At 55.6% G+C, this 26,948-nt stretch overlaps 1 protein-coding gene across 1 annotated transcript in view; it reads left to right on the top strand.

Moving 5' to 3' along the window:
• Positions 1 to 26,948, top strand: part of LOC137373519 (1-phosphatidylinositol 4,5-bisphosphate phosphodiesterase beta-2-like) — a 463,682-nt gene that overhangs the window by 152,832 nt on the left and 283,902 nt on the right. The window contains exons 11-15 of the mRNA XM_068038391.1: positions 618 to 775; positions 2,100 to 2,182; positions 4,930 to 5,014; positions 6,215 to 6,380; positions 13,649 to 13,734. Coding sequence (XP_067894492.1) covers positions 618 to 775; positions 2,100 to 2,182; positions 4,930 to 5,014; positions 6,215 to 6,380; positions 13,649 to 13,734 — 578 coding nt within the window. The remainder of the gene's footprint in view (positions 1 to 617; positions 776 to 2,099; positions 2,183 to 4,929; positions 5,015 to 6,214; positions 6,381 to 13,648; positions 13,735 to 26,948) is intronic.

Raw genomic sequence — 26,948 nt, 5'->3', positions numbered from 1 at the left:
ATATGTGCACTCATTGATGAATATGTGCAGCATTGATGAATATGTGCAGCATCGATGAATATGTGCACTCATTGCTGAATATGTGCACTCATTGATGAATATGTGCACTCATTGATGAATATGTGCACTCATTCATGAATATATGCAGCATCGATGAATATGTGCACTCATCGATGGGTCTGTGCACTCTTTTTTTTAGAGATACAGCACTGAAACAGGCCCTTCGGCCCACCGAGTCTGTGCCGACCATCAACCACCCATTTATACTAATCCTACACTAATTCCATATTCCTACCATATCCCCACCTGTCCCTATATTTTCCCTACCACCTACCTACACTAGGGGCAATTTCTAATGGCCAATTTACCTAATAACCTGCAAGTCTTTGGCATGTGGGAGGAAACCGGAGCACCCGGAGGAAACCCACGCAGACACAGGGAGAACTTGCAAACTCCACACAGGCAGTACCTGGAATTGAACCCGGGTCGCTGGAGCTGTGAGGCTGTGGTGCTAACCACTGCGCCACTGTGCCGCCCCATCAAGGAATTATTGCCCTCATTGGAGATATCTGCCTTTGATGTTATTCGTCTCTGCTTTCTATTCCCAATCCTGCTAGGTGGCCAGTTCTCTGGGATTTCCTCCCCCGAGATGTATCGCCAGGTCCTCCTCGCTGGCTGTCGGTGTTTGGAGCTTGACTGTTGGAAAGGACGGCCTCCAGATGAAGAGCCAATCATCACACATGGTTACACCATGACAACAGAAATTCTCTTCAAGGTAACCTTTCGAATTATGCACTCGGTAAGATCACTCGGCGGTTGACTCTTACATGCCATTGAAATCATCTAGCAAACCACTCAGTTCAAGGGCAATTAGGGATGGGGCAATAAGTGCTGGCCACATCCCATGAAAGAATAAGAAAAAACTGGGAGACGGGTTTATCAAAGTGCTGACTCAAGCCAGTGATGCATTGATGTGGTTCATGTTATTGTACAGACTCATTGGGACATGTGATTTTCCCACCAGCTTTCCCCTCTCACTGTTCAAAATGGTGTTCAGCACTCGGCACCTTCTGACAGTGGCTCTCCTGAGGTCAGGAATGAGTCCTGCCTGATCTTCTGCAGTGAGACTGGATCCCAGCCGCTGCTGCTCCAGTAAGAACTGAGACACTTCCCATGGATTTCTGAGGTTCTTTAGTTAGATACAAAAGGAGACTCCCCAAATGTTAACGCAGCAAAGGCCAAGTCTGAATGTGAACTCAGTGTACCTGATCCACCTACTCATACTCTGGACTATCAGATCAGTAACCTAACAATTGGTTGCATTCAATATTTAACCACCAGAGCAAAACACTTAAAATTATAATATATGTTAAAAACTAGGTCAGAGACAAATCAATATTTTCTTACTGGTGTCAGACTCCAAGTTGTGGAGGAACAAAGGAGTTTGGGTGTCCATGTACACAACTCACTAAAAGCTCATGCTGAGGCGCAAAAAGTAATCAAAAAGGCTTATGGCATGTTGGTCTTTATTTCAAAGGGGTTGACTTACGTGTGAGGAAATTATGCTTTAGCTGTATAGAGCCCTGGTTGGACCCCACCTGGAATGCTGCATTCAGTTTTGGGCATTGAACCTCAAGAAAGATACAAGAAAGATACAATGATCTTGAAGTACCCTCTTGAATGGGCACATATGCATGTTTATAGCATATTCACCAGAATGATATCAACACTGAAAGGGTTAAATTGAGGTCAGATGATTTGTATTTCCTTGAGTTTAGAAGTTGGGGGGTGACCGAATCGAGGTGTTGAAAGTAATAAAGGGATTCACTGGCTAGCTACAGAGAAACTATTTCCCTGGAGGGGGAAATTGGAACAAGGGGGCAGGATCTTAAAATTAGAGCTAGGTCATTTACGAGTGAAATCATGAAACACTTTCACACACAGGGTAGTGAAAATCTGGAAAGGCTGAATGGCCTCCTCCAGTTCCTATGAAGGCCTACTGCAGTCCATGGACTGCTCAATACAGGCAATCGCAGAATATTAATCAGCTGTTAATAACTTCCTTGAAATGAACATGTTACTGTTGTTTTCTGTGACAGGATGTGATTGAGGCCATAGCGGAGAGTGCTTTCAAAACCTCCCAGTACCCAGTTATACTGTCCTTTGAGAACCATGTTGACTCGTAAGTAAAATTGACTCTTTTTGGTCCAAATTTTTGAGTGGAAGATAATCAGATCAGAAAGGGAAACAGATGGAGGGCGGGGATTTCCTACGGTGGGATGTGGTGAGGCGGTGGTGGGGGAGGGGAGGGGGGGGCTGGTTGCGGAGGGGGGGGGGGTGGTGTCCCTCTGCATTGGCTGTCATAACTGTATTTGAAACTGTTCACCAATGTTCCGCCAATATTACAGCAGATGATCAGGAAAACCCCAAAAAATTCCTGCTATTTGTGCCCAGTCGCGGTACCTGACTTGTGGGTATTAAGTGGGCAAAGCCGATTGTAGACTGGGTGCATGATCTGTTGCACCCGATCTCTGCCTATTTCCCATCCCATCCAATGCCCAGGTCTGGTACTGTACTGGTGCCAGAAGTGCCCTGGTTAAAGTTAATTTCATTAAAATTAGCGTGTGGTGATGTATTTTTGATGCCGACCCAATTTCCCGATTCGTGCACCCGTACGGTATGGTAGCCTCGCAGCAACAATGCTTGTGAGTTCAAATCCTACCAGGGCAAGTTGTGAAACTGAATTCAATAAATCTGGTCATTTGTAGCTGTCCCCAGAAAATTAACTGTGGAACGAACAATCCTGCATTGATATAGCGCCTTTCACAACTTGAGGACATCTCGAGGCACTTTGCAGACTGAAATACTTTTGAAGTGTAGTCACTGTTGAAATGTAGGAAACAGAGCAGCCAATTTGCACACAGCAAGCTCCCACAAACAGGTTTGTAATAATGACCAGATAATCTTATCTTTAGTGATGTTGGTTGAGGGATAAATGTTAACCAGGGCACCAGAGACAACTTCCCTCTTCTTCTTTGAAATAGTGACTGTGAGAGGGCAGACAGGGCCTTGGTTTAGCATTTTAATTGAGAGACGACACCTCTCTCAGGACTGCAGTGGGAGCCTGGATTATGTCCTCAAGTCTCTAGAGTGGGAGTTGAACCCATGACCTTCTTGACTCCTAGGTATGAGTGCTACCCAATAAGCCACAGTTGACTGGAAACTGTTGGATTGTCAGAAACACCCAAGTCGCTCAGTAATTTTCTTTAAGGAAAGAAGCCGCCCCCACCCAATCTGGCTTACACATGATTCCAGTTTCACATTATCTATCTAACTGGCTCTTAATGCCCTCTGAAGTGTTGATTTTTTGATTGATTTCCTGTTTGCACTTAGTCCCTTCGAGCCGAGTGTTTTGCACTGCCAATGCTTTGGTCCATTGACAAAGGGCTTCCCAATGGCGATTCCCCCTTTGCTTCTATTTCTTGCTGAAAAGAGGTTGGTCAGGGGCATTCAGGATCAGCTGCACGCCCCCCCCCCCCCCCCCCACATTTACAGGCACAGCCCCATCTACTAGATGCTTTCAGTGGCTGCAATAGCCTGTCTTGTCTTCCAGTCCTCTTGTTCTGTCCTTTGTCCAACAGAGAGGGAGCCACTCTTGGTGATGGACATTGAAGACCCCACCCAGAGTACACTCTACACCCTTGCCACCCTCAGTGCTTCTTCCAAGTGGTGTTTAACATGGAGGAAGACTGATTTATCAGCTGATGGAGGGGGGTGGAGCAGGTGCGGAAAGCGGTAGGTGATAATCAGCAGGAGCGTTCCTTGCCCATGTTTGACCTGGTGCCATGAGACTTCATGGGGTCTGGAGTCAATGTTGAGGACTCCCAGGGCAACTCCCTCCCAACTGTATACCACTGTGCTGCCACCTCTGGTGGCTCTGTCCTGCTGGTGGGACAGGACATACCCAGGGATGGTGATGGTGGTGTCAGGGGCATTGTCTCTAAGGTACAATTCCATGCTTATGACTATGTCAGGTTGTTATTGACTAGTCTGTGGGACAGCTCTCTTAACTTTGGCACAAGTTCCCAGATGTTAGGGAGGAGGACTTTGCAGGGTCAACTGGCGAGGTTGTGGCTTTGTCGTATCCAGTGCCTTGGTCGATGCCGGGTGGTCCATCCGATTTTATTCCTATTCGACTTTTCTGGAGCAGTTTATATAACTGAGTAGCTTGTTACAGTCAAGCACATTGCTGTGTGTCTGGAGTCACATGTAGGACAGATGGGTTTTTAATGACAATTCAGTAGTTTCATGGTCACCATTAAACTGAGACCAGCTTTTTAAATCCTGATTTGTTAAGTAACTGAATTTAATTTCCACAAGCTGCCGTGGTGGGATTTGAACTGTGTCTCTGAAGCATTAGTTGAGGCCTTTAGATTACTAGTCCAGTTACATTACCACTATACTACCATTCACTCTTACTATGATATCCTTTCTCTCTCCCACAGTGGCTCTCTCTCTCTCCCTCCCGCCCCCCCCCCCCCCCCCCCCCAGTGCCTGTCACTCTCCCCGAGTGTGTCTGTCTCTCCCCCAGTGTGTGTGTGTCTCCCTCCCATGTCTGTCTGTCTCCACAGTGCCTCGTGTTCTCTCTCCTTTTTTTCTCTCTCTCCTTTCTCTCTCTCTCTCTCCCTCTCTCTTTCCTCCCCCCCCACCATGCCTGTATCTCTCCCCCTCTCCCCCAGTGCCTGTCTCTCTCTCCCTCTCCCCCATTGCCTGTCTGTGTGTGTCTCTCTACCCCAGTGCCTTTCTCTCTCTCTCTCTCTCTTTCTCTCTCTCTCACTCACCCCCTCCCCATGCCTGTTACTCTCTCACTCCCCCAGTGCCCGTCTTTACCTAATACCTGTCTGACTTGTTCCCTTAAATTTCCAACAGCCCCAAACAGCAAGCTAAGATGGCAGACTACTGCCGAACAATATTTGGTGATATGTTACTGACCGAAACCATGGAAAAATACCCAGTAAGTATAATCTGGCAAAAACAGGGTGAGGAATGTTGGTGTTGGTGAGGGATGTGAAATGTTGGTGTTGCTTATGGTGAGAGGCTTCCTATATTGTGGTGGCTTTTTGTGGGATGTTTGTTGCCTTCTTGGGACAGTACGTCTCTGTGCCTCTGAACTTTCTGCTGCTGCTCACCGTGATATTGATCCCGACAAACCCTGAGGTGATGAGCTTTAATCCTTGCTTTGTGCAGTTTGTGGTTTTTGGCTGGCGCAGATCACCAAGAGTCGCACATGTCCTCATCCTTTGCTCAGTGAGCTAGGGATTGGAAGGGAAATCAGCCAGGGCTCCCGCTTCTGATTACCATCCAAATGGCCTCTACTGGAAACTGGCATTCGTGTGGAATTTGATTGAAGAAAAGATAGGGCTGGGCTTTCTGAGGTCTCCCCAGGACACGACTTGCTGAATGGCCTCCTTCTGCAGTGTTAACATTCTCTGATTCTATGACAATGATGCTGCGACACTTAACAGCAGTACTCACGGTGAGAACTCAGTTCACCCAGAAATTCAAACAGGTTCCAGTTATTGGCTCAAGTGGTTCGTGACTGATCAGGCCCTTCGAGTTCTGAGGTATCTCTCCTAATACCCCCTCTATTATACCTCCATTGCCCATCTGCTACATTACCAAACACACATGAATGATTAAGCACTGATGTGCCTGTAGCACACAGATCAGGCTCCCTCATTCTCCAGATCAATGGTCTTTCTCAAGGCTGGAACTAGGAAAAAATGAATTCTAATGACAGGTGCAACTTGTAATCCTGACTGACAAACCTGAGAACTGAAACTCACTTTAACAGGCAAAAGCTAAAAGTTAATATTATTCCAATATAAAGAGAATGAATCTTTACACTCTCATCACCACCAGCTAGACATGATGGATATTCATTTTGGCAACATGCGATTGGCTGTCTAGCTCCGTCCACCTGTATTCTATCATGGATCAGGACAGAGGGAGCAAAATTGGGGCTTTGTGGGGGAAGGGTTTTCTGTATTTGTTTCCCAAGATATGAAGGTGACCATTGTGATATTTTTCAACCTTCTGCCGTGCTCTGTGGCTCTGTATCGCAGACTGGACAAAGCAGTTAGCTTGATGACATTTTGGTGACACTGATCCTTGAAGTGTGTCTCGGCCTCAACATGTTTGTCCCCTGTGACAGCTGAAGCCCGGAGTCCCTCTTCCCAGCCCCCAGGAGCTGATGGGCAAAATCCTCATCAAGAACAAGAAGAACCAGGCAGTCAGTCACGGCAGCCAAGAGGGGAAGAGGAGGAAGAGCCTGGAGCCAGTATCTGATCAGGCAATGCCCAGTGAAACAACCCAGACAGGTAATGCTTTCTCTTTCACTCAGTGTGTGACTGGGCAGCGTCAACGGCAGTGAGTAACACATTGCTCAGAGATGGCTAAACGGTTGGACAATCCGCAGGAATGTTAACCTAACACCACAAGTAAATAATGTAGATGGGAGCAGAAATTTGCAGTGGGATATTGATAGATGGAGTGCGTAGGGAAAACTGTAGCAGATCGAGTTCATTGTGGGAAATTGGGAGACTATCCAACTCAGAACACAAGAACACAAGAACACAAGAAATAGGAGCAGGAGTAGACCACATGACCCATCGAGCCTGCTCCGCCATTCAAAACGACCATGGCTGATCTTGGAATTGAACTCCACTTTCCCGCTCGCTCGCCATACCCCAGACCGAGCAAAGATAGATCAGAGTATTTCCTGAATGGTGAGAAGGGAGGAACTGTGTAGATACAGGACTGGAATATAAAGGGGTAGAGATTATGTCACAGATATGTAGAGCCTTGGTCAAATCCCATCTAGATATATCTCGAATCCTCATCTGTAACACACTCTGATACACCTTACACTCCTCACAGATATATCCCAAACCCTCATAGATATAACTCACACACCTCAGTGTAAAATGTTGTGATACACCCCATACCTTCCTTCTTCTTAGGCAGTCCCTCGGGAATGAGGATGACTTTCATCCATTCCAGGGTTGTGGGTCCTTAGGTGACTGAATAGTCCAATTCTGGATCCACACACTCTACCACAGGTGGGGCAGGTGGTGTTTGGTGAGGTGAGTGAATGGGATGCTCGGATTTCTGAACGCTCCTTCCGCTGTTTGCTCTTGGTCGCTGCCTGGGCATGTCGACATTGTTCAAACTGGCTGGCACCTTCGCGGATGCTTCTTCTCCATTTTGGGTGGTCTCGGGCAAGAGATTCCTGTGAGTCAGTGGGGAGGTCACATTTTTTTTCAGGGAGGCTTTAAGGACATCCTTGTAGCATTTCCTCTGCCGTCCTGGTAGTCTCTTGCCTTGATGGAGGTCCGTGTAGAAAGCTTGCTTGGGAGTCTTATGTCAGGCATGTGAACGATGTGGCTCGCCCAATGTAACTGACTAGCCATGACCAGTGTCTCAATACTGGGGATATTGGCCTGCCCCTCACTGTAACACTGATACAACCCTCACTGTAACACTGATATACCCCACACCTCTCACTGTAACACTGATACAACCCTCACTGTGACACTGATATACCGCACACCTCTCACTGTGACACTGATACAGCCCTCACTGTAACACTGATATACCCCACACCTCTCACTGTAACACTGATACAACCCTCACTGTGACACTGATATACCGCACACCTCTCACTGTGACACTGATACAACCCTCACTGTAACACTGATATACCCCACACCTCTCACTGTAACACTGATACAACCCTCACTGTGACACTGATATACCGCACACCTCTCACTGTGACACTGATACAGCCCTCACTGTAACACTGATATACCACACACCCCTCACAGTAACACTGATATACTCCACACCCCTCACAGTAACACTGATATACCACACACCTCTCACTGTAACACTGATATACCCCTCACTGTAACACAGATATACCACACACCCCTCACAGTAACACTGATATACCACACACCTCTCACTGTGACACTGATATACCCCACACCTCTCACTGTAACACTGATACAACCCTCACTGTAACACTGATATACCCCACACCTCTCACTGTAACACTGATACAACCCTCACTGTGACACTGATATACCCCACACCTCTCACTGGAACACTGATACAACCCTCACAGTAACACTGATATACCGCACACCCCTCACAGTAACACTGATATACCCCTCACTGTAACACAGATATACCACACACACCTCACAGTAACACTGATATACCGCACACCCCTCACAGTAACACTGATATACCCCTCACTGTAACACAGCTATACCACACACCTCTCACTGTAACACTGATATACCCCTCACTGTAACACAGATATACCCCACACCTCTCACTGTAACACAGATATACCCCACACCTCTCACTGTAACACTGGTATACCCCACACCTCTCACAGTAACACTGATATACCCTCACTGTAACACAGATATACCACACACCCCTCACAGTAACACTGATATACCCCTCACAGTAACACTGATATACCGCACACCCCTCACAGTAACACTGATATACCCCTCACTGTAACACAGATATACCACACACCTCTCACTGTAACACTGATATACCCTCACAGTAACACTGATATACCTCACACCTCTCACTGTAACACTGATACAACCCTCACTGTGACACTGATATACCTCACACCTCTCACTGTAACACTGATACAACCCTCACTGTGACACTGATATACCCCACACCTCTCACAGTAACACTGATATACCCTCACAGTAACACTGATATACCTCACACCTCTCACTGTAACACTGATACAACCCTCACTGTGACACTGATATACCCCACACCTCTCACTGTGACACTGATATACCCCACACCTCTCACAGTAACACTGATATACCCTCACAGTAACACTGATATACCCCACACCTCTCACTGTAACACTGATACAACCCTCACTGTAACACTGGTATACCCCACACCTCTCACTGTAACACTGATATACCCTCACTGTAACACAGATATACTCCACACCCCTCACAGTAACACTGATATACCCCTCACTGTAACACAGATATACCACACACCTCTCACTGTAACACTGGTATACCCCACACCTCTCACAGTAACACTGATACAACCCTCACTGTAACACTGATATACTCCACACCTCTCACTGTAACACTGATACAACCCTCACTGCAACACTGATATACTCCACACCTCTCACAGTAACACTGATACAACCCTCACTGTAACACTGATATACTCCACACCTCTCACTGTGACACTGATATACCTCACACCTCTCACTGTAACACTGATATACCCCTCACTGTAACACAGATATATCACACACCCCTCACAGTAACACTGATATACCGCACACCCCTCACAGTAACACTGATATACCCCTCACTGTAACACAGCTATACCACACACCTCTCACTGTAACACAGATATACCCCACACCTCTCACTGTAACACTGGTATACCCCACACCTCTCACGGTAACACTGATATACCCTCACTGTAACACAGATATACCACACACCCCTCACAGTAACACTGATATACCGCACACCCCTCACAGTAACACTGATATACCCCTCACAGTAACACTGATATACCCCACACCTCTCACAGTAACACTGATATACCCTCACTGTAACACAGATATACCACACACCCCTCACTGCAACACAGATATACCACACACCCCTCACAGTAACAATGATATACCCCACACCCCTCACTGTAACACTTATATACCCCTCACTGTAACACTGATATACCCCACACCCCACAGTAACACTGATATACCCCACACCCCTCACAGTAACACTGATATACCCCTCACTGTAACACTGGTATACCCCACACCCCTCACAGTAACACTGATATACCCCTCACAGTAACAATGATATACCCCACACCCCTCACAGTAACACTGATATACCCCTCACTGTAACACTGATATACCCCACACCCCTCACATTAACACTGATATACCCCTCACAGTAACACAGATATACTCCACATCCCTCGTTGTAACCCTGGTATACCCCACACCCCTCACTGTAACACTGATATACCCCTCACTGTAACACTGATATACCGCACACCCCTCACAGTAACAATGATATACCCCTCACCCCTCACAGTAACACTGATATACCCCTCACTGTAACACTGATATACCCCACACCCCTCACAGTAACACTGATATACCCCTCACTGTAACACTGATATACCGCACACCCCTCACAGTAACACTGATATACCCCACACCTCTCACTGTAACACTGATATACCCCTCACTGTAACACTGATATACCGCACACCCCTCACAGTAACACTGATATACCCCACACCCCTCACAGTAACACTGATATACCCCTCACAGTAACACTGATATACCCCACACCCCTCACAGTCACACTGATATACCCCTCACTGTAACACTGATATACCGCACACCCCTCGCAGTAACACTGATATACCCCTCACTGTAACACTGATATACCCCACACCCCTCACAGTAACAATGATATACCCCTCACTGTAACACTGATATACCCCACACCCCTCACTGTAACACTGATATACCCCTCACTGTAACACTGATATACCCCACACCCCTCACAGTAACACTGATATACCCCACACTCCTCACAGTAACACTGATATACCCCTCACTGTAACACTGATATACCCCACACCCCTCACAGTAACACTGATATACCCCTCACTGTAACACTGAAATACCCCACACCCCTCACAGTAACACTGATATACCCCACACTCCTCACAGTAACACTGATATACCCCACACTCCTCACAGTAACACTGATATACCCCTCACTGTAACACTGATATACCGCACACCCCTCGCAGTAACACTGATATACCCCTCACTGTAACACTGATATCCCCCACACCCCTCACAGTAACACTGATATACCCTCACAGTAACACTGATATACCCCACACCCCTCACAGTAACACTGATATACCCCACACTCCTCACAGTAACACTGATATACCCCTCACTGTAACACTGATATACCGCACACCCCTCGCAGTAACACTGATATACCCCTCACTGTAACACTGATATACCCCACACCCCTCACAGTAACACTGATATACCCTCACAGTAACACTGATATACCGCACACCCCTCACAGTAACACTGATATACCCCACACCCCTCACAGTAACACTGATATACCCCTCACTGTAACACTGATATACCCCACACCCCTCACAGTAACACTGATATACCCCTCACTGTAACACTGATATACCCCACACTCCTCACAGTAACAATGATATACCCCACACCCCTCACAGTAACACTGATATACCCTTCATTGTAACACTGATATACCCCACACCCCTCACAGTAACACTGATGTACCCCTCACTGTAACACTGATATACCGCACACCCCTCGCAGTAACACTGATATACCCCTCACTGTAACACTGATATACCCCACACCCCTCACAGTAACACTGATATACCCCACACCTCTCACTGTAACACTGATATACACCTCACTGTAACACTGATATACCGCACACCCCTCACAGTAACAATGATATACCCCACACCCCTCACAGTAACACTGATATACCCCTCACTGTAACACTGATATACCGCACACCCCTCGCAGTAACACTGATATACCCCTCACTGTAACACTGATATACCCCACACCCCTCACAGTAACAATGATATACCCCACACCCCTCACAGTAACACTGATATACCCCTCACTGTAACACTGATATACCCCACACCCCTCACAGTAACAATGATATACCCCACACCCCTCACAGTAACACTGATATACCGCACACCCCTCACAGTAACACTGATATACCCCACACCCCTCACAGTAACACTGATATACCCCTCACTGTAACACTGATATACCCCTCACTGTAACACTGATATACCGCACACCCCTCGCAGTAACACTGATATACCCCTCACTGTAACACTGATATACCCCTCACTGTAACACTGATATACCCCACACCCCTCACAGTAACACTGATATACCCCTCACTGTAACACTGATATACCCCTCACTGTAACACTGATATACCCCACACCCCTCACAGTAACACTGATATACCCCTCACTGTAACACTGATATACCCCACACCCCTCACAGTAACACTGATATACCCCACACCCCTCACAGTAACACTGATATACCCCACACTCCTCACAGTAACACTGATATACCCCTCACTGTAACACTGATATACCCCACACCCCTCACAGTAACACTGATATACCCCTCACTGTAACACTGATATACCCCACACCCCTCACAGTAACACTGATATACCCCACACTCCTCACAGTAACACTGATATACCCCTCACTGTAACACTGATATACCCCACACCCCTCACAGTAACACTGATATACCCCTCACTGTAACACTGATATACCCCACACCCCTCACAGTAACACTGATATACCCCGCACTCCTCACAGTAACACTTATATACCCCTCACTGTAACACTGATATACCGCACACCCCTCGCAGTAACACTGATATACCCCTCACAGTAACACTGATATACCCTCACAGTAACACTGATATACCGCACACCCCTCACAGTAACACTGATATACCCCACACCCCTCACAGTAACACTGATATACCCCTCACTGTAACACTGATATACCCCTCACTGTAACACTGATATACCGCACACCCCTCACAGTAACACTGATATACCCCACACTCCTCACAGTAACACTGATATACCCTCACTGTAACACTGATATACCCCTCACTGTAACACTGATATACCGCACACCCCTCACAGTAACACTGATATACCCCACACTCCTCACAGTAACACTGATATACCCTCACTGTAACACTGATATACACCTCACTGTAACACTGATATACCCCTCACTGTAACACTGATATACCGCACACCCCTCACAGTAACACTGATATACCCCACACCCCTCACAGTAACACTGATATACCCCTCACTGTAACACTGATATACCCCTCACTGTAACACTGATATACCGCACACCCCTCACAGTAACACTGATATACCCCACACTCCTCACAGTAACACTGATATACCCTCACTGTAACACTGATATACCCCTCACTGTAACACTGATATACCGCACACCCCTCACAGTAACACTGATATACCCCACACCCCTCACTGTAACACTGATATACCCCACACCCCTCACAGTAACACTGATATACCGCACACCCCTCACAGTAACACTGATATACCCCACACCCCTCACTGTAACACTGATATACCCCTCACTGTAACACTGATATACCGCACACCCCTCACAGTAACACTGATATACCGCACACCCCTCACAGTAACACTGATATACCCCACACCCCTCACTGTAACACTGATATCCCCTCACTGTAACACAGATATACTCCACATCCCTCACTGTAAGACACTGATATACCCCACAGTCCTCACTGCGACACTGGTAGGTGAAAAGTGATATCTTTGAGTGCAGTCTGGTAATTACTGAGTTGAGTCCTGGTCGTGACTGTTTGTGTTTGACCTGGGGTTATTCCAGGAGAGACTGTGGAGGAGCAGTGTGAGATTGAAGAGGAGTCTGAGAACATTGAGCAGGAGGACGAGGAGAAAAGTGAATCTGACGAGGTATGGCAACTTGTGTTTTACATTGTTTCCTTGAATCTGGGAGTCACCAGCAAGGCCTATCTCTAGACACCCTGAGAAGGGAGTCTTGGTCCTTCTTCCTGAGCCATCCAGAAGATGTGTATTCTCCCACAATGCTGTGAGGTCGGGAATTTCAGGATTTGGTCCCAACGATGACCCTGAAATCTTCTGGATTGTTGTAAAATCCCAACTGCTTCTGGAAGCGGTGCTGTTATCCTTACATGGGAATGGCCTGCATGTGACTCCAGTCCCGCAGTATATTTTTGACCCTCCAGGGGGCCAAACAAGTCCCCAGTTGTAAACAATCCATGATGGCATCTTGTTTCGAATTATTTACCAATATTTGTTCATTGAATGTGCATGTTATTGAGATTACTCTTGAAGGGTGATTGGGGCTAAACCTTTTGGAGACCAGCTACTGATTACTGTTGTAAAGATGATCGCATCACGTCTGCTCGGCAGGGGGCCAATTTTTAAAAAACTTAACTTGGGTGAACCCTTCTAGTCATCAAAGTGACGGGTGTTAGTGTTGGAGATTAGAATACCAGGGCGCAAGTGTCTGCAACGAACACTCCCAGGACAGGTACATCACGGGTTAGATACAGAGTACAGCTCCCTATACACTATCCATCAAACAGTGGGGCCGATTAGGGACCAGAAAGGAGACCTATGGAGGCAGTGGGCATGGCTGAGGTACTGAATAAGTACTTTGCATCTGTCTTTATCAAGGAAGAAGATGCTGCCAAAGTCATAGTGAAAAAGGAGGTAGCTGAGACACTGAATGGGCTACAAACTGATAAAGTGGAGGTTCTAGAAAGGCTGGCTGTACGTAAAGACATCAGGACTGGATGAGGTGCATCCAAGGTTACTGAGGGAAGTAAGGGTGGATATTGCAGAGGCACTGACCATATCTAATAATCCTCCTTAGATACAGGGGGTAGTACCAGAGGACTGGAGAATTGCAAATGTTACACCCTTGTTCAAGAAAGGGTGTAAGTACAAGCCCAGCAACTACAGGCCAGTCAGATTAACCTCAGTGGTGGGAAAGTTTTTAGAAACAATAATTTGGGACAAAATTATTAATCACTTGGTCAAATGTGGATTAATTAAGCAAAGTGATTCCTGACAATACAGTAGCTCACTGATGTCATCAGAGCACTACAAGCTGTGCACATGCACAAACAGTCTCCTTCACTCTGAGTGCTGTACATGCGCAGCCTACATCTTGCCTTACCAGGACTAAGCAGTGCATGTGCAGGAAGATGCTCTTGTTGCACCCCCCCTCCCCCTTGGCCGCTCGCTCCTCACTCCCCCCCTCCACTCTCCGGCCACTCACTCTCCTCCAACCCCCGCTCTCCGGCCAATCACTCCCCGCTTCCCCCCTCCCCCCCACCCGCCCCAACCCTCCAGATGCTAGCTCTAGGCTGCGGGCTGCTTCCCTCCTCTCGGACACACACTCCGCCTGAAGAAGCAAAACGGGCCGCGAGGAGTGACGGGACGATGTAGGAGTGAGTGGCTGAGAGGAGGGAAGCGGCCTGCGGCCTAGAGCTGGCATCTGGAGGGATGGGGGGTGGAGGGGGAGTGAGTGACTGGAGAGCGGGATGGCACTGAAGCCTCGCAGAATTACAGAGGGTGTGCAGCACTGTCAGAGGTGCTGTCCTTCTGACGAGACTTTAAACAGCGCAATGTTCTCCGAGTATTGAACACGTCCATTGTGTGGTGCCATGGGTTGAAGTTGTTTTTCTGTGATAAATTGAGCAGCGCCATCTTTAATCCTGGCAGCTGCCTGAACGTCGCAGACACTGACGTTTCAGTCGATGAGGCTGCATTTGTGCATGTGCTAGTACAGCGCCACCTAATGGTTGCATTGTCGGCAAACACAGCCTTAGTTAAGGAAAGCCGGCATGGACTTATTGCGGACAAATGACATTTAACTAACTTGCTTGAGTTTTTTGATGGGGTAACAGCGAGGGTTGATGAGGGTAATGCGGTTGATGTGGTGTACATGGACTTCCAAAAGGCCTTTGATAAAGTGCCACATAACAGGCTTGTCAGCAAAGTCAGTGCCCAGGGAATAAAAGGGACAGTGAGAGCATTGATATGAAATTGGCTGAGTGACAGGAAACAGAGAGTAGTTATGAACGTTTGTTTTTCATACTGGAGGGAAGGTATACAGTGAGGTTCCCCAGGGGTCACTCTTAGGACCCCTGTTTTTCTTGATCTATATTAATGATGTAGACTTGGGCGTACAGGGCACAATTTGCAGATGAGACAAATCTTGGAAGTATTGTGAACTGTGAGGAGGATAGTGATAAACTTCAAGAGGACATAGACAGGAATGGGCGGACACATGGCAGATGAAATTTAATGCAGAAAAGTGTGAAGTGATACATTTTAGGAGAAAGAACGAGGAGAAGCAATATAAAATAAAGGGTGCAATTCTAAGCGAGAGTGCAGGAGCAGAGGGACCTGGGGGGGGGGGGTGCGGGGGGATATGTGCACAAATCGTTTGAAGGTGGCAGGGCAGGTTAAGAAAGAGGTTAAAAAGGCAGATGGGATCCTGGGCTTTACAAATAGGAGCATCGAGTACAAAAATGAGGAGGTTATGATACAACCTTTATAAAACACTGGTTTGGCCTCAACTGAGTATTGTGTCCAGTTCTGGGCACCACACTTTAGGAAGGATGTTAAGACATTAGAGATGATGCAGAGAAGATTTGAGAATGGTTCCGGGTGAGGTACTTCAGTTAGGTGGATAGATTGGAGAAGCTCGGGTCGTTCTCCTTTGAGAAGAGAAAGTTGAGAGGTGATTTGATAGAGGTGTTCAAAATCATGAGGGGTTTAGCAGAGTAGTTAGAGAGAAACTGTTCCCATTGGCAGAAGGATCCAGAACCAGAGGACGTCGATTTAAGGTGATTGGCAAAAGAACAAAACAGTGACATGATGAAATAACATTTTCACACAGTGAGTGGCTCGAATCTGGAATGCACTGCCTGCAAGTGTGGTGGAGGCTGATTCAATCAAGGCCTTCAAAAGAGAGCTGGATAATTATCTGAAGGGAAAACATTTCCAGGGCGATGGGGAAGGGGTGGGGGAGTGGGACTAGCTGAGTTGCTCTTGCAGAGAGCCTGCACAGACACAACGGGCTGAATAATCTCCTTCTGTGCTGTAACCATTCTCTGATTCTATGAAACACTCCCAGGGCAGCAGGAGTACAGATTAAATAGAATGAATCTCCCTCCATATTGTCTGACTGAACAATCTCAGGCCTGATACATCAAGGGTTTGATAGAGTAAAGCTCCCGCTACACTGTCACATCAAACACTCCTATGGCTGGTACAGCATGGGGTAGATGCAGAGTAAAGCTCCCTCACAGGCCAAGTTAAACAAGGGTTAAATACAGAGCAATGATCTCTTTCGACTATCCGACCATGGTGTGATTTTCTCCCCCATTCCTGTAGGAGATGCTGTAACCCCTCGCTCCCTGTGGGAGGCGCTGCATCCCCTCGCTCCCCAGGGGAAGGCGCTGTATCCCCTCGCTCCCTGTGGGAGGCGCTGTATCCCCTCACTCCCCAGGGGAAGGCGCTGTATCCCCTCGCTCCCTGTGGGAGGCGCTGAATCCCCTCGCTCCCCAGGGGAAGACGCTGTATCCCCTCGCTCCCCAGGGGGAGGCGCAGTATCCCCTCGCTCCCCAGGGGAAGGCGCTGTATCCCCTCGCTCCACAGGGGGAGGCGCTGTATGCCCTCGCTCCCCGGGGGGAGGCGCTGTATCCCCTCGCTCCCCAGGGGGAGGCGCTGCGTCCCCTCGCTCCCCGGGGGGAGGCGCTGTATCCCCTCGCTCCCCAGGGGGAGGCGCTATATCCCCTTGCTCCCTGGGGGGAGGCGCTGTATCCCCTTGCTCCCTGTGGGAGGTGCTTTATCCCCTCGCTTCCCGGGGGGAGGCGCTGTATCCCCTCGCTCCCCAGGGGGAGGCGCTGTATCCCCTCTCTCCCCGGGGGGAGGCGCTGAATCCCCCCGCTCCCCTGGGGGAGGCGCTGGATCCCCTCACTCCCTAGGGGGAGGCGCTGTATCCCCTCACTCCCCAGGGGAAGGCGCTGTATCCCCTTGATCCCTGTGGGAGGCGCTGTATCCCCTCGCTCCCCAGGGGAAGGCGCTGTATCCCCTCGCTCCCCGGGGGGAGGCGCTGTATCCCCTCGCTCCCCAGGGGGAGGCGCTGTATCCCTTCGCTCCCCAGGGTGAGGCGCTGTATGCCCTCGCTCCCCGGGGGGAGGCGCTGTATCCCCTCACTCCCTAGGGGGAGGCGCTGTATCCCCTCGCTCCCTGTGGGAGGCGCTGTATCCCCTCACTCCCCAGGGGAAGGCGCTGTATCCCCTTGCTCCCTGTGGGAGGCGCTGTATCCCCTCGCTCCCCAGGGGAAGGCGCTGTATCCCCTCGCTCCCCAGGGGGAGGCGCTGTATCCCTTCGCTCCCCAGGGGGAGGCGCTGTATCCCTTCGCTCCCAAGGGTGAGGCGCTGTATCCCCTCGCTCCCTGTGGGGAGTGCGCTGTATCCCCTCGCTCCCTGTGGGGAGGCGCTGTATCCCCTCGCTCCCCGAGGGGAGGCGCTGTATCCCCTCGCTCCCAGGTGGGATGCGCTGTATCCCCTTGCTCCCCGGGGGGAGGCGCTGTATCCCCTCGCTCCCCGGGGGGAGGCGCTGTGTCCCCTCGCTCCCCAGGGGAAGGCGCTGTCTCCCCTCACTCCCCGGGGGGAGGCGCTGTATCCCCTCGCTCCCCAGGGGAAGGCGCTGTATCCCCTCGCTCCCTGTGGGGAGGCGCTGAATCCCCTCGCTCCCCGGGGGGATGCGCTGTATCCCCTTGCTCCCCAGGGGAAGGCGCTGTATCCCCTCGCTCCCTGTGGGGAGGCACTGTATCCCCTCGCTCCCTGTGGGGAGGCGCTGTATCCCCTCGCTCCCTGTGGGGAAGGCGCTGTATCCCCTCGCTCCCCAGGGGAAGGCGCTGTATCCCCTCGCTCCCCGGGGGGAGGCGCTGTATCCCCTCGCTCCCCGGGGGGATGCGCTGTATCCCCTCGCTCCCCAGGGGAAGGCGCTGTATCCCCTCGCTCCCCGGGGGGAGGCGCTGTATCCCCTCGCTCCCCGGGGGGAGGCGCTGTATCCCCTCGCTCCCCAGGGGGAGGCGCTGTATCCCTTCGCTCCCCTGGGTGAGGCGCTGTATGCCCTCGCTCCCCGGGGGGAGGCGCCGTATCCCCTCGCTCCCCAGGGGGAGGCGCTGCGTCCCCTCGCTCCCCAGGGGGAGGCGCTGTATCCCCTCGCTCCCCAGGGGGAGGCGCTATATCCCCTTGCTCCCTGGGGGGAGGCGCTGTATCCCCTTGCTCCCTGTGGGAGGCGCTTTATCCCCTCGCTTCCTGGGGGGAGGCGCTGTCTCCCCTCGCTCCCCAGGGGTAGGCGCTGTATTCCCTCGCTCCCCGGGGCGAGGCGCTGTATCCCCCCGCTGCCCTGGGGGAGGCGCTGTATCCCCTCACTCCCCAGGGGGAGGCGCTGTATCCCCTCGCTCCCTGTGGGAGGCGCTGTATCCCCTCACTCCCCAGGGGAAGGCGCTGTATCCCCTCGCTCCCTGTGGGAGGCGCTGTATCCCCTCGCTCCCCAGGGGAAGGCGCTGAATCCCCTCGCTCCCCAGGGGAAGGCGCTGTATCCCCTCGCTCCCCAGGGGAAGGCGCTGTATCCTCTCGCTCCCCAGGGGGAGGCACTGTATCCCTTCGCTCCCCAGGGTGAGGCGCTGTATGCCCTCGCTCCCCGGGGGGAGGCGCTGTATCCCCTCGCTCCCCAGGGGGAGGCGCTGCGTCCCCTCGCTCCCCGGGGGGAGGCGCTGTATCCCCTCGCTCCCCAGGGGAGGCGCTATATCCCCTTGCTCCCCAGGGGAAGGCGCTGTATCCCCTCGCTCCCTGTGGGGAGGCGTTGTATCCCCTCGCTCCCTGTGGGGAGGCGCTGTATCCCCTCGCTCCCTGTGGGGAGGCGCTGTATCCCCTCGCTCCCCGAGGGGAGGCGCTGTATCCCCTCGCTCCCCGGTGGGATGCGCTGTATCCCCTTGCTCCCCGGGGGGAGGCGCTGTATCCCCTCGCTCCCCGGGGGGAGGCGCTGTATCCCCTCGCTCCCCAGGGGAAGGCGCTGTCTCCCCTCACTCCCTGGGGGGAGGCGCTGTATCCCCTCGCTCCCCAGGGGAAGGCGCTGTATCCCCTCGCTCCCTGTGGGGAGGCGCTGTATCCCCTCGCTCCCCAGGGGGATGCGCTGTATCCCCTCGCTCCCTGTGGGGAGGCGCTGTATCCCCTCGCTCCCCAGGGGGATGCGCTGTATCCCCTTGCTCCCCAGGGGAAGGCGCGGTATCCCCTCGCTCCCTGTGGGGAGGCGCTGTATCCCCTCGCTCGCTGTGGGGAGGCGCTGTATCCCCTCGCTCCCTGTGGGGAAGGCGCTGTATCCCCTCGCTCCCCAGGGGAAGGCGCTGTATCCCCTCGCTCCCCGGGGGGAGGCGCTGTATCCCCTCGCTCCCCGGGGGGAGGCGCTGTATCCCCTCGCTCCCCAGGGGAAGGCGCTGTATCCCCTCGCTCCCCGCGGGGAGGCGCTGTATCCCCTCGCTCCCCGGGGGGAGGCGCTGTATCCCCTCGCTCCCCGGGGGGAGGTGCTGTATCCCCTCGCTCCCTGTGGGGAGGCGCTGTATCCCCTCGCTCCCCAGGGGGATGCGCTGTATCCCCTTGCTCCCCAGGGGAAGGCGCGGTATCCCCTCGCTCCCTGTGGGGAGGCGCTGTATCCCCTCGCTCCCTGTGGGGAGGCGCTGTATCCCCTCGCACCCTGTGGGGAAGGCGCTGTATCCCCTCGCTCCCCAGGGGAAGGCGCTGTATCCCCTCGCTCCCCGGGGGGAGGCGCTGTATCCCCTCGCTCCCCGGGGGGAGGCGCTGTATCCCCTCGCTCCCCAGGGGAAGGCGCTGTATCCCCTCGCTCCCCGCGGGGAGGCGCTGTATCCCCTCGCTCCCCGGGGGGAGGCGCTGTATCCCCTCGCTCCCTGTGGGGAGGCGCTGTATCCCCTTGCTCCCCAGGGGAAGGCGCTGTATCCCCTCGCTCCCCTGGGGGAGGCGCTATATCCCCTCGCTCCCCGGGGGGAGGTGCTGTATCCCCTCGCTCCCTGTGGGGAGGCGCAGTATCCCCTCGCTCCCCAGGGGAAGGCGCTGTTTCCCCTCGCTCCCCGGGGGGAGGTGCTGTATCCCCTCGCTCCCTGTGGGGAGGCGCCGTATCCCCTCGCTCCCCATGGGAAGGCGCTGTATCCCCTCGCTCCCCGCGGGGAGGCGCTGTATCCCCTCGCTCCCCAGGGGAAGGCGTTGTCTCCCCTCGCTCCCCGGGGGGAGGCGCTGTATCCCCTCGCTCCCTGTGGGGAGGTGCTGTATCCCCTCGCTCCCTGTGGGGAGGCACTGTATCCCCTCGCTCCCCGGGGGAAGGCGCTGTATCCCCTCGCTCCCCGGGGGGAGGCGCTGTATCCCCTCGCTCCCCGGGGGGAGGCGCTGTATCCCCTCGCTCCCCGGGGGAAGGCGTTGTATCCCCTCGCTCCCCGGGGGGAGGCGCTGTATCCCCTCGCTCCCTGTGGGGAGGTGCTTTATCCCCTCGCTCCCTGTGGGGAGGCGCTGTATCCCCTCGCTCCCTGTGGGGAGGCGCTGTATCCCCTCGCTCCCCAGGGGAAGGCGCTGTATCCCCTCGCTCCCTGTGGGAAGGTGCTGTATCCCCTAGCTCCCCAGGGGAAGGCGCTGTATCCCCTCGCTCCCTGTGGGGAGGCGCTGTATCCCCTCGCTCCCTGTGGGAAGGTGCTGCATCCCCTCGCTCCCCGGGGGGATGCGCTGTATCCCCTTGCTCCCCAGGGGAAGGCGCTGTATCCCCTCGCTCCCTGTGGGGAGGCGCTGTATCCCCTTGCTCCCTGTGGGGAGGCGCTGAATCCCCTCGCTCCACAGGGGAAGGCGCTGTATCCCCTCGCTCCCCGGGGGGAGGCGCTGTATCCCCTCGCTCCCCAGGGGAAGGCGCTGTATCCCCTCGCTCCCCGGGGTGAGGCGCTGTATCCCCTCGCTCCCCGGGGGGAGGCGCTGTATCCCCTCGCTCCCCAGGGGAAGGCGCTGTATCCCCTCGCTCCCCGGGGGGAGGCGCTGTATCCCCTCGCTCCCCGGGGGGAGGCGCTGTATCCCTTCGCTCCCCAGGGGAAGGCGCTGTATCCCCTCGCTCCCTGTGGGGAAGCGCTGTATCCCCTTGCTCCCTGTGGGGAGGCGCTGCATCCCCTTGCTCCCCTGGGGGAGGCGCTGTATCCCCTCACTCCCCATGGGGAGGCGCTGTATCCCCTCGCTCCCCTGGGGGAGGCGCTGTATCCCCTCGCTCCCTGTGGGGAGGCGCTGTATCCCCTCGCTCCCTGGGGGGAGGCGCTGTATCCTTTCGCTCCCTGTGGGAAGGTGCTGTCTCCCCTCGCTCCCTGTGGGGAGGCGCTGTATCCCCTCGCTCCCTGTGGGGAGACGCTGTATCCCCTTGCTCCCCAGGGGAAGGCGCTGTATCCCCTTGCTCCCTGGGGGGAGGCGCTGTATCCCCTCGCTCCCTGGGGGGAGGCGCTGTATCCCCTCGCTCCCTGGGGGGAGGCGCTGTATCCCCTCGCTCCCTGTGGGGGAGGCGCTGTATCCCCTCGCTCCCTGGGGGGAGGCGCTGTATCCCCTCGCTCCCTGGGGGGAGGCGCTGTATCCCCTCGCTCCCTGTGGGGAGGCGCTGTATCCCCTCGCTCCCCGGGGGGATGCGCTGTATCCCCTCGCTCCCCAGGGGGATGCGCTGTATCCCCTCGCTCCCTGTGGGGGAGGCGCTGTATCCCCTCGCTCCCTGTGGGGAGGCGGTGTATCCCCTCGCTCCCTGGGGGGAGGCGCTGTATCCCCTCGCTCCCCAGGGGGATGCGCTGTATCCCCTCGCTCCCCAGGGCGAGGCGCTATATCCCCTTGCTCCCTGGGGGGAGGCGCTGTATCCCCTTGCTCCCTGTGGGAGGCGCTTAACCCCTCGCTTCCTGGGGGGAGGCGCTGTCTCCCCTCGCTCCCCAGGGGTAGGCGCTGTATTCCCTCGCTCCCCGGGGGGTGGCGCTGTATCCCCCCGCTCCCCTGGGGGAGGCGCTGTATCCCCTCACTCCCCAGGGGGAGGCGCTGTATCCCCTCGCTCCCTGTGGGAGGCGCTGTATCCCCTCACACCCCAGGGGAAGGCGCTGTATCCCCTCGCTCCCTGTGGGAGGCGCTGAATCCCCTCGCTCCCCAGGGGAAGACGCTGTATCCCCTCGCTCCCCAGGGGAAGGCGCTGAATCCCCTCGCTCCCCAGGGGAAGGCGCTGTATCCCCTCGCTCCCCAGGGGAAGGCGCTGTATCCTCTCGCTCCCCAGGGGGAGGCACTGTATCCCTTCGCTCCCCAGGGTGAGGCGCTGTATGCCCTCGCTCCCCGGGGGGAGGCGCTGTATCCCCTCGCTCCCTGTGGGAAGGTGCTGTCTCCCCTCGCTCCCTGTGGGGAGGCGCTGTATCCCCTCGCTCCCTGTGGGGAGGCGCTGTATCCCCTTGCTCCCCAGGGGAAGGCGCTGTATCCCCTCGCTCCCCGGGGGGAGGCGCTATATCCCCTCGCTCCCCGGGGGGAGGTGCTGTATCCCCTTGCTCCCTGTGGGGAGGCGCTGTATCCCCTCACTCCCCAGGGGAAGGCGCTGTTTCCCCTCGCTCCCCGGGGGGAGGTGCTGTATCCCCTCGCTCCCTGTGGGGAGGCGCTGTATCCCCTCGCTCCCCATGGGAAGGCGCTGTATCCCCTCGCTCCCCGCGGGGAGGCGCTGTATCCCCTCGCTCCCCAGGGGAAGGCGTTGTCTCCCCTCGCTCCCCGGGGGGAGGCGCTGTATCCCCTCGCTCCCTGTGGGGAGGTGCTGTATCCCCTCGCTCCCTGTGGGGAGGCACTGTATCCCCTCGCTCCCCGGGGGAAGGCGCTGTCTCCCCTCGCTCCCCGGGGGGAGTCGCTGTATCCCCTAGCTCCCCGGGGGGAGGCGCTGTATCCCCTCGCTCCCCAGGGGAAGGCGTTGTATCCCCTCGCTCCCCGGGGGGAGGTGCTGTATCCCCTCGCTCCCTGTGGGGAGGCACTGTATCCCCTCGCTCCCCGGGGGAAGGCGCTGTATCCCCTCGCTCCCCGGGGGGAGGCGCTGTATCCCCTCGCTCCCCAGGGGAAGGCGTTGTATCCCCTCGCTCCCCGGGGGGAGGCGCTGTATCCCCTCGCTCCCTGTGGGGAGGTGCTTTATCCCCTCGGTCCCTGTGGGGAGGCGCTGTATCCCCTCGCTCCCTGTGGGGAGGCGCTGTATCCCCTCCCTCCCCAGGGGAAGGCGCTGTATCCCCTCGCTCCCTGTGGGAAGGTGCTGTATCCCCTAGTTCCCCAGGGGAAGGCGCTGTATCCCCTCGCTCCCTGTGGGGAGGCGCTGTATCCCCTCGCTCCCTGTGGGAAGGTGCTGCATCCCCTCGCTCCCCGGGGGGATGCGCTGTATCCCCTTGCTCCCCAGGGGAAGGCGCTGTATCCCCTCGCTCCCTGGGGTGAGGCGCTGTATCCCCTCGCACCCCGGGGGGAGGCGCTGTATCCCCTCGCTCCCCAGGGGAATGCGCTGTATCCCCTCGCTCCCCGGGGGGAGGCGCTGTATCCCCTCGCTCCCCGGGGGGAGGTGCTGTATCCCCTCGCTCCCCAGGGGAAGGCGCTGTATCCCCTCGCTCCCTGTGGGGAGGCGCTGTATCCCCTTGCTCCCTGTGGGGAGGCGCTGCATCCCCTTGCTCCCCGGGGGGAGGTGCTGTATCCCCCCGCTCCCCTGGGGGAGGCGCTGTATCCCCTCACTCCCCATGGGGAGGCGCTGTATCCCCTCGCTCCCCTGGGGGAGGCGCTGTATCCCCTCGCTCCCCAGGGGACGGCGCTGTATCCCCTCGCTCCCTGTGGGGAGGCGCTGTATCCTTTCGCTCCCTGTGGGAAGGTGCTGTCTCCCCTCGCTCCCTGTGGGGAGGCGCTGTATCCCCTCGCTCCCTGTGGGGAGACGCTGTATCCCCTTGCTCCCCAGGGGAAGGCGCTGTATCCCCTTGCTCCCTGTGGGGAGGCGCTGTATCCCCTCGCTCCCTGGGGGGAGGCGCTGTATCCCCTCGCTCCCTGGGGGGAGGCGCTGTATCCCCTCACTCCCTGGGGGGAGGCGCTGTATCCCCTCGCTCCCTGTGGGGGAGGCGCTGTATCACCTCGCTCCCTGGGGGGAGGCGCTGTATCCCCTCGCTCCCTGGGGGGAGGCGCTGTATCCCCTCGCTCCCTGTGGGGAGGCGCTGTATCCCCTCGCTCCCCGGGGGGATGCGCTGTATCCCCTCGCTCCCCAGGGGGATGCGCTGTATCCCCTCGCTCCCTGTGGGGGAGGCGCTGTATCCCCTCGCTCCCTGTGGGGAGGCGCTGTATCCCCTCGCTCCCCAGGGGGATGCGCTGTATCCCCTCTCTCCCCAGGGGGAGGCGCTATATCCCCTTGCTCCCTGGGGGGAGGCGCTGTATCCCCTTGCTCCCTGTGGGAGGCGCTTTATCCCCTCGCTTCCTGGGGGGAGGCGCTGTCTCCCCTCGCTCCCCAGGGGTAGGCGCTGTATTCCCTCGCTCCCCGGGGGGAGGCGCTGTATCCCCCCGCTCCCCTGGGGGAGGCGCTGTATCCCCTCACTCCCCAGGGGGAGGCGCTGTATCCCCTCGCTCCCTGTGGGAGGCGCTGTATCCCCTCACTCCCCAGGGGAAGGCGCTGTATCCCCTCGCTCCCTGTGGGAGGCGCTGAATCCCCTCGCTCCCCAGGGGAAGACGCTGTATCCCCTCGCTCCCCAGGGGAAGGCGCTGAATCCCCTCGCTCCCCATGGGAAGGCGCTGTATCCCCTCGCTCCCCAGGGGAAGGCGCTGTATCCTCTCGCTCCCCAGGGGGAGGCACTGTATCCCTTCGCTCCCCAGGGTGAGGCGCTGTATGCCCTCGCTCCCCGGGGGGAGGCGCTGTATCCCCTCGCTCCCCAGGGGAGGCGCTATATCCCCTTGCTCCCCAGGGGAAGGCGCTGTATCCCCTCGCTCCCTGTGGGGAGGCGTTGTATCCCCTCGCTCCCTGTGGGGAGGCGCTGTATCCCCTCGCTACCTGTGGGGAGGCGCTGTATCCCCTCGCTCCCCGAGGGGAGGCGCTGTATCCCCTCGCTCCCCGGTGGGATGCGCTGTATCCCCTTGCTCCCCGGGGGGAGGCGATGTATCCCCTCGCTCCCCGGGGGGAGGCGCTGTATCCCCTCGCTCCCCAGGGGAAGGCGCTGTCTCCCCTCACTCCCCGGGGGGAGGCGCTGTATCCCCTCGCTCCCCAGGGGAAGGCGCTGTATCCCCTCGCTCCCTGTGGGGAGGCGCTGTATCCCCTCGCTCCCCGGGGGGATGCGCTGTATCCCCTTGCTCCCCAGGGGAAGGCGCTGTATCCCCTCGCTCCCTGTGGGGAGGCGCTGTATCCCCTCGCTCCCTATGGGGAGGCGCTGTATCCCCTCGCTCCCTGTGGGGAAGGCGCTGTATCCCCTCGCTCCCCAGGGGAAGGCGCTGTATCCCCTCGCTCCCCGGGGGGAGGCGCTGTATCCCCTCGCTCCCCGGGAGAAGGCGCTGTATCCCCTCGCTCCCCAGGGGAAGGCGCTGTATCCCCTCGCTCCCCGCGGGGAGGCGCTGTATCCCCTCGCTCCCCGGGGGGAGGCGCTGTATCCCCTCGCTCCCCAGGGGAAGGCGCGGTATCCCCTCGCTCCCTGTGGGGTGGCGCTGAATCCCCTCGCTCCCTGGGGGGATGCACTGTATTCCCTTGCTCCCCAAGGGAAGGCGCTGTATCCCCTCGCTCCCTGTGTGGTGGCGCTGTATCCCCTCGCTCCCCAGGGGAAGGCGCTGTATCCCCTCGCTCCCCGAGGGGAGGCGCTGTATCCCCTCGCTCCCCAGGGGAAGGCGCTGTATCCCCTCGCTCCCCGGGGGGAGGCGCTGTCTCCCCTCACTCCCCAGGGGGAGGCGCTGTATCCCCTCGCTCCCCAGGGGAAGGCGCTGTATCCCCTTGCTGCCCTGGGGGAGGCGCTGTATCCCCTCACTCCCCAGGGGGAGGCGCTGTATCCCCTCGCTCCCCTGGGGGAGGCGCTGTATCCCCTTGCTCCC

Source organism: Heterodontus francisci, chromosome 9 (genome assembly GCF_036365525.1).
Source record: "Heterodontus francisci isolate sHetFra1 chromosome 9, sHetFra1.hap1, whole genome shotgun sequence".
Classification (NCBI taxonomy): domain Eukaryota; kingdom Metazoa; phylum Chordata; class Chondrichthyes; order Heterodontiformes; family Heterodontidae; genus Heterodontus; species Heterodontus francisci.
Note: the sequence above shows the minus strand (reverse complement) of the source record. Positions and strands in the feature narration are given on the sequence as shown.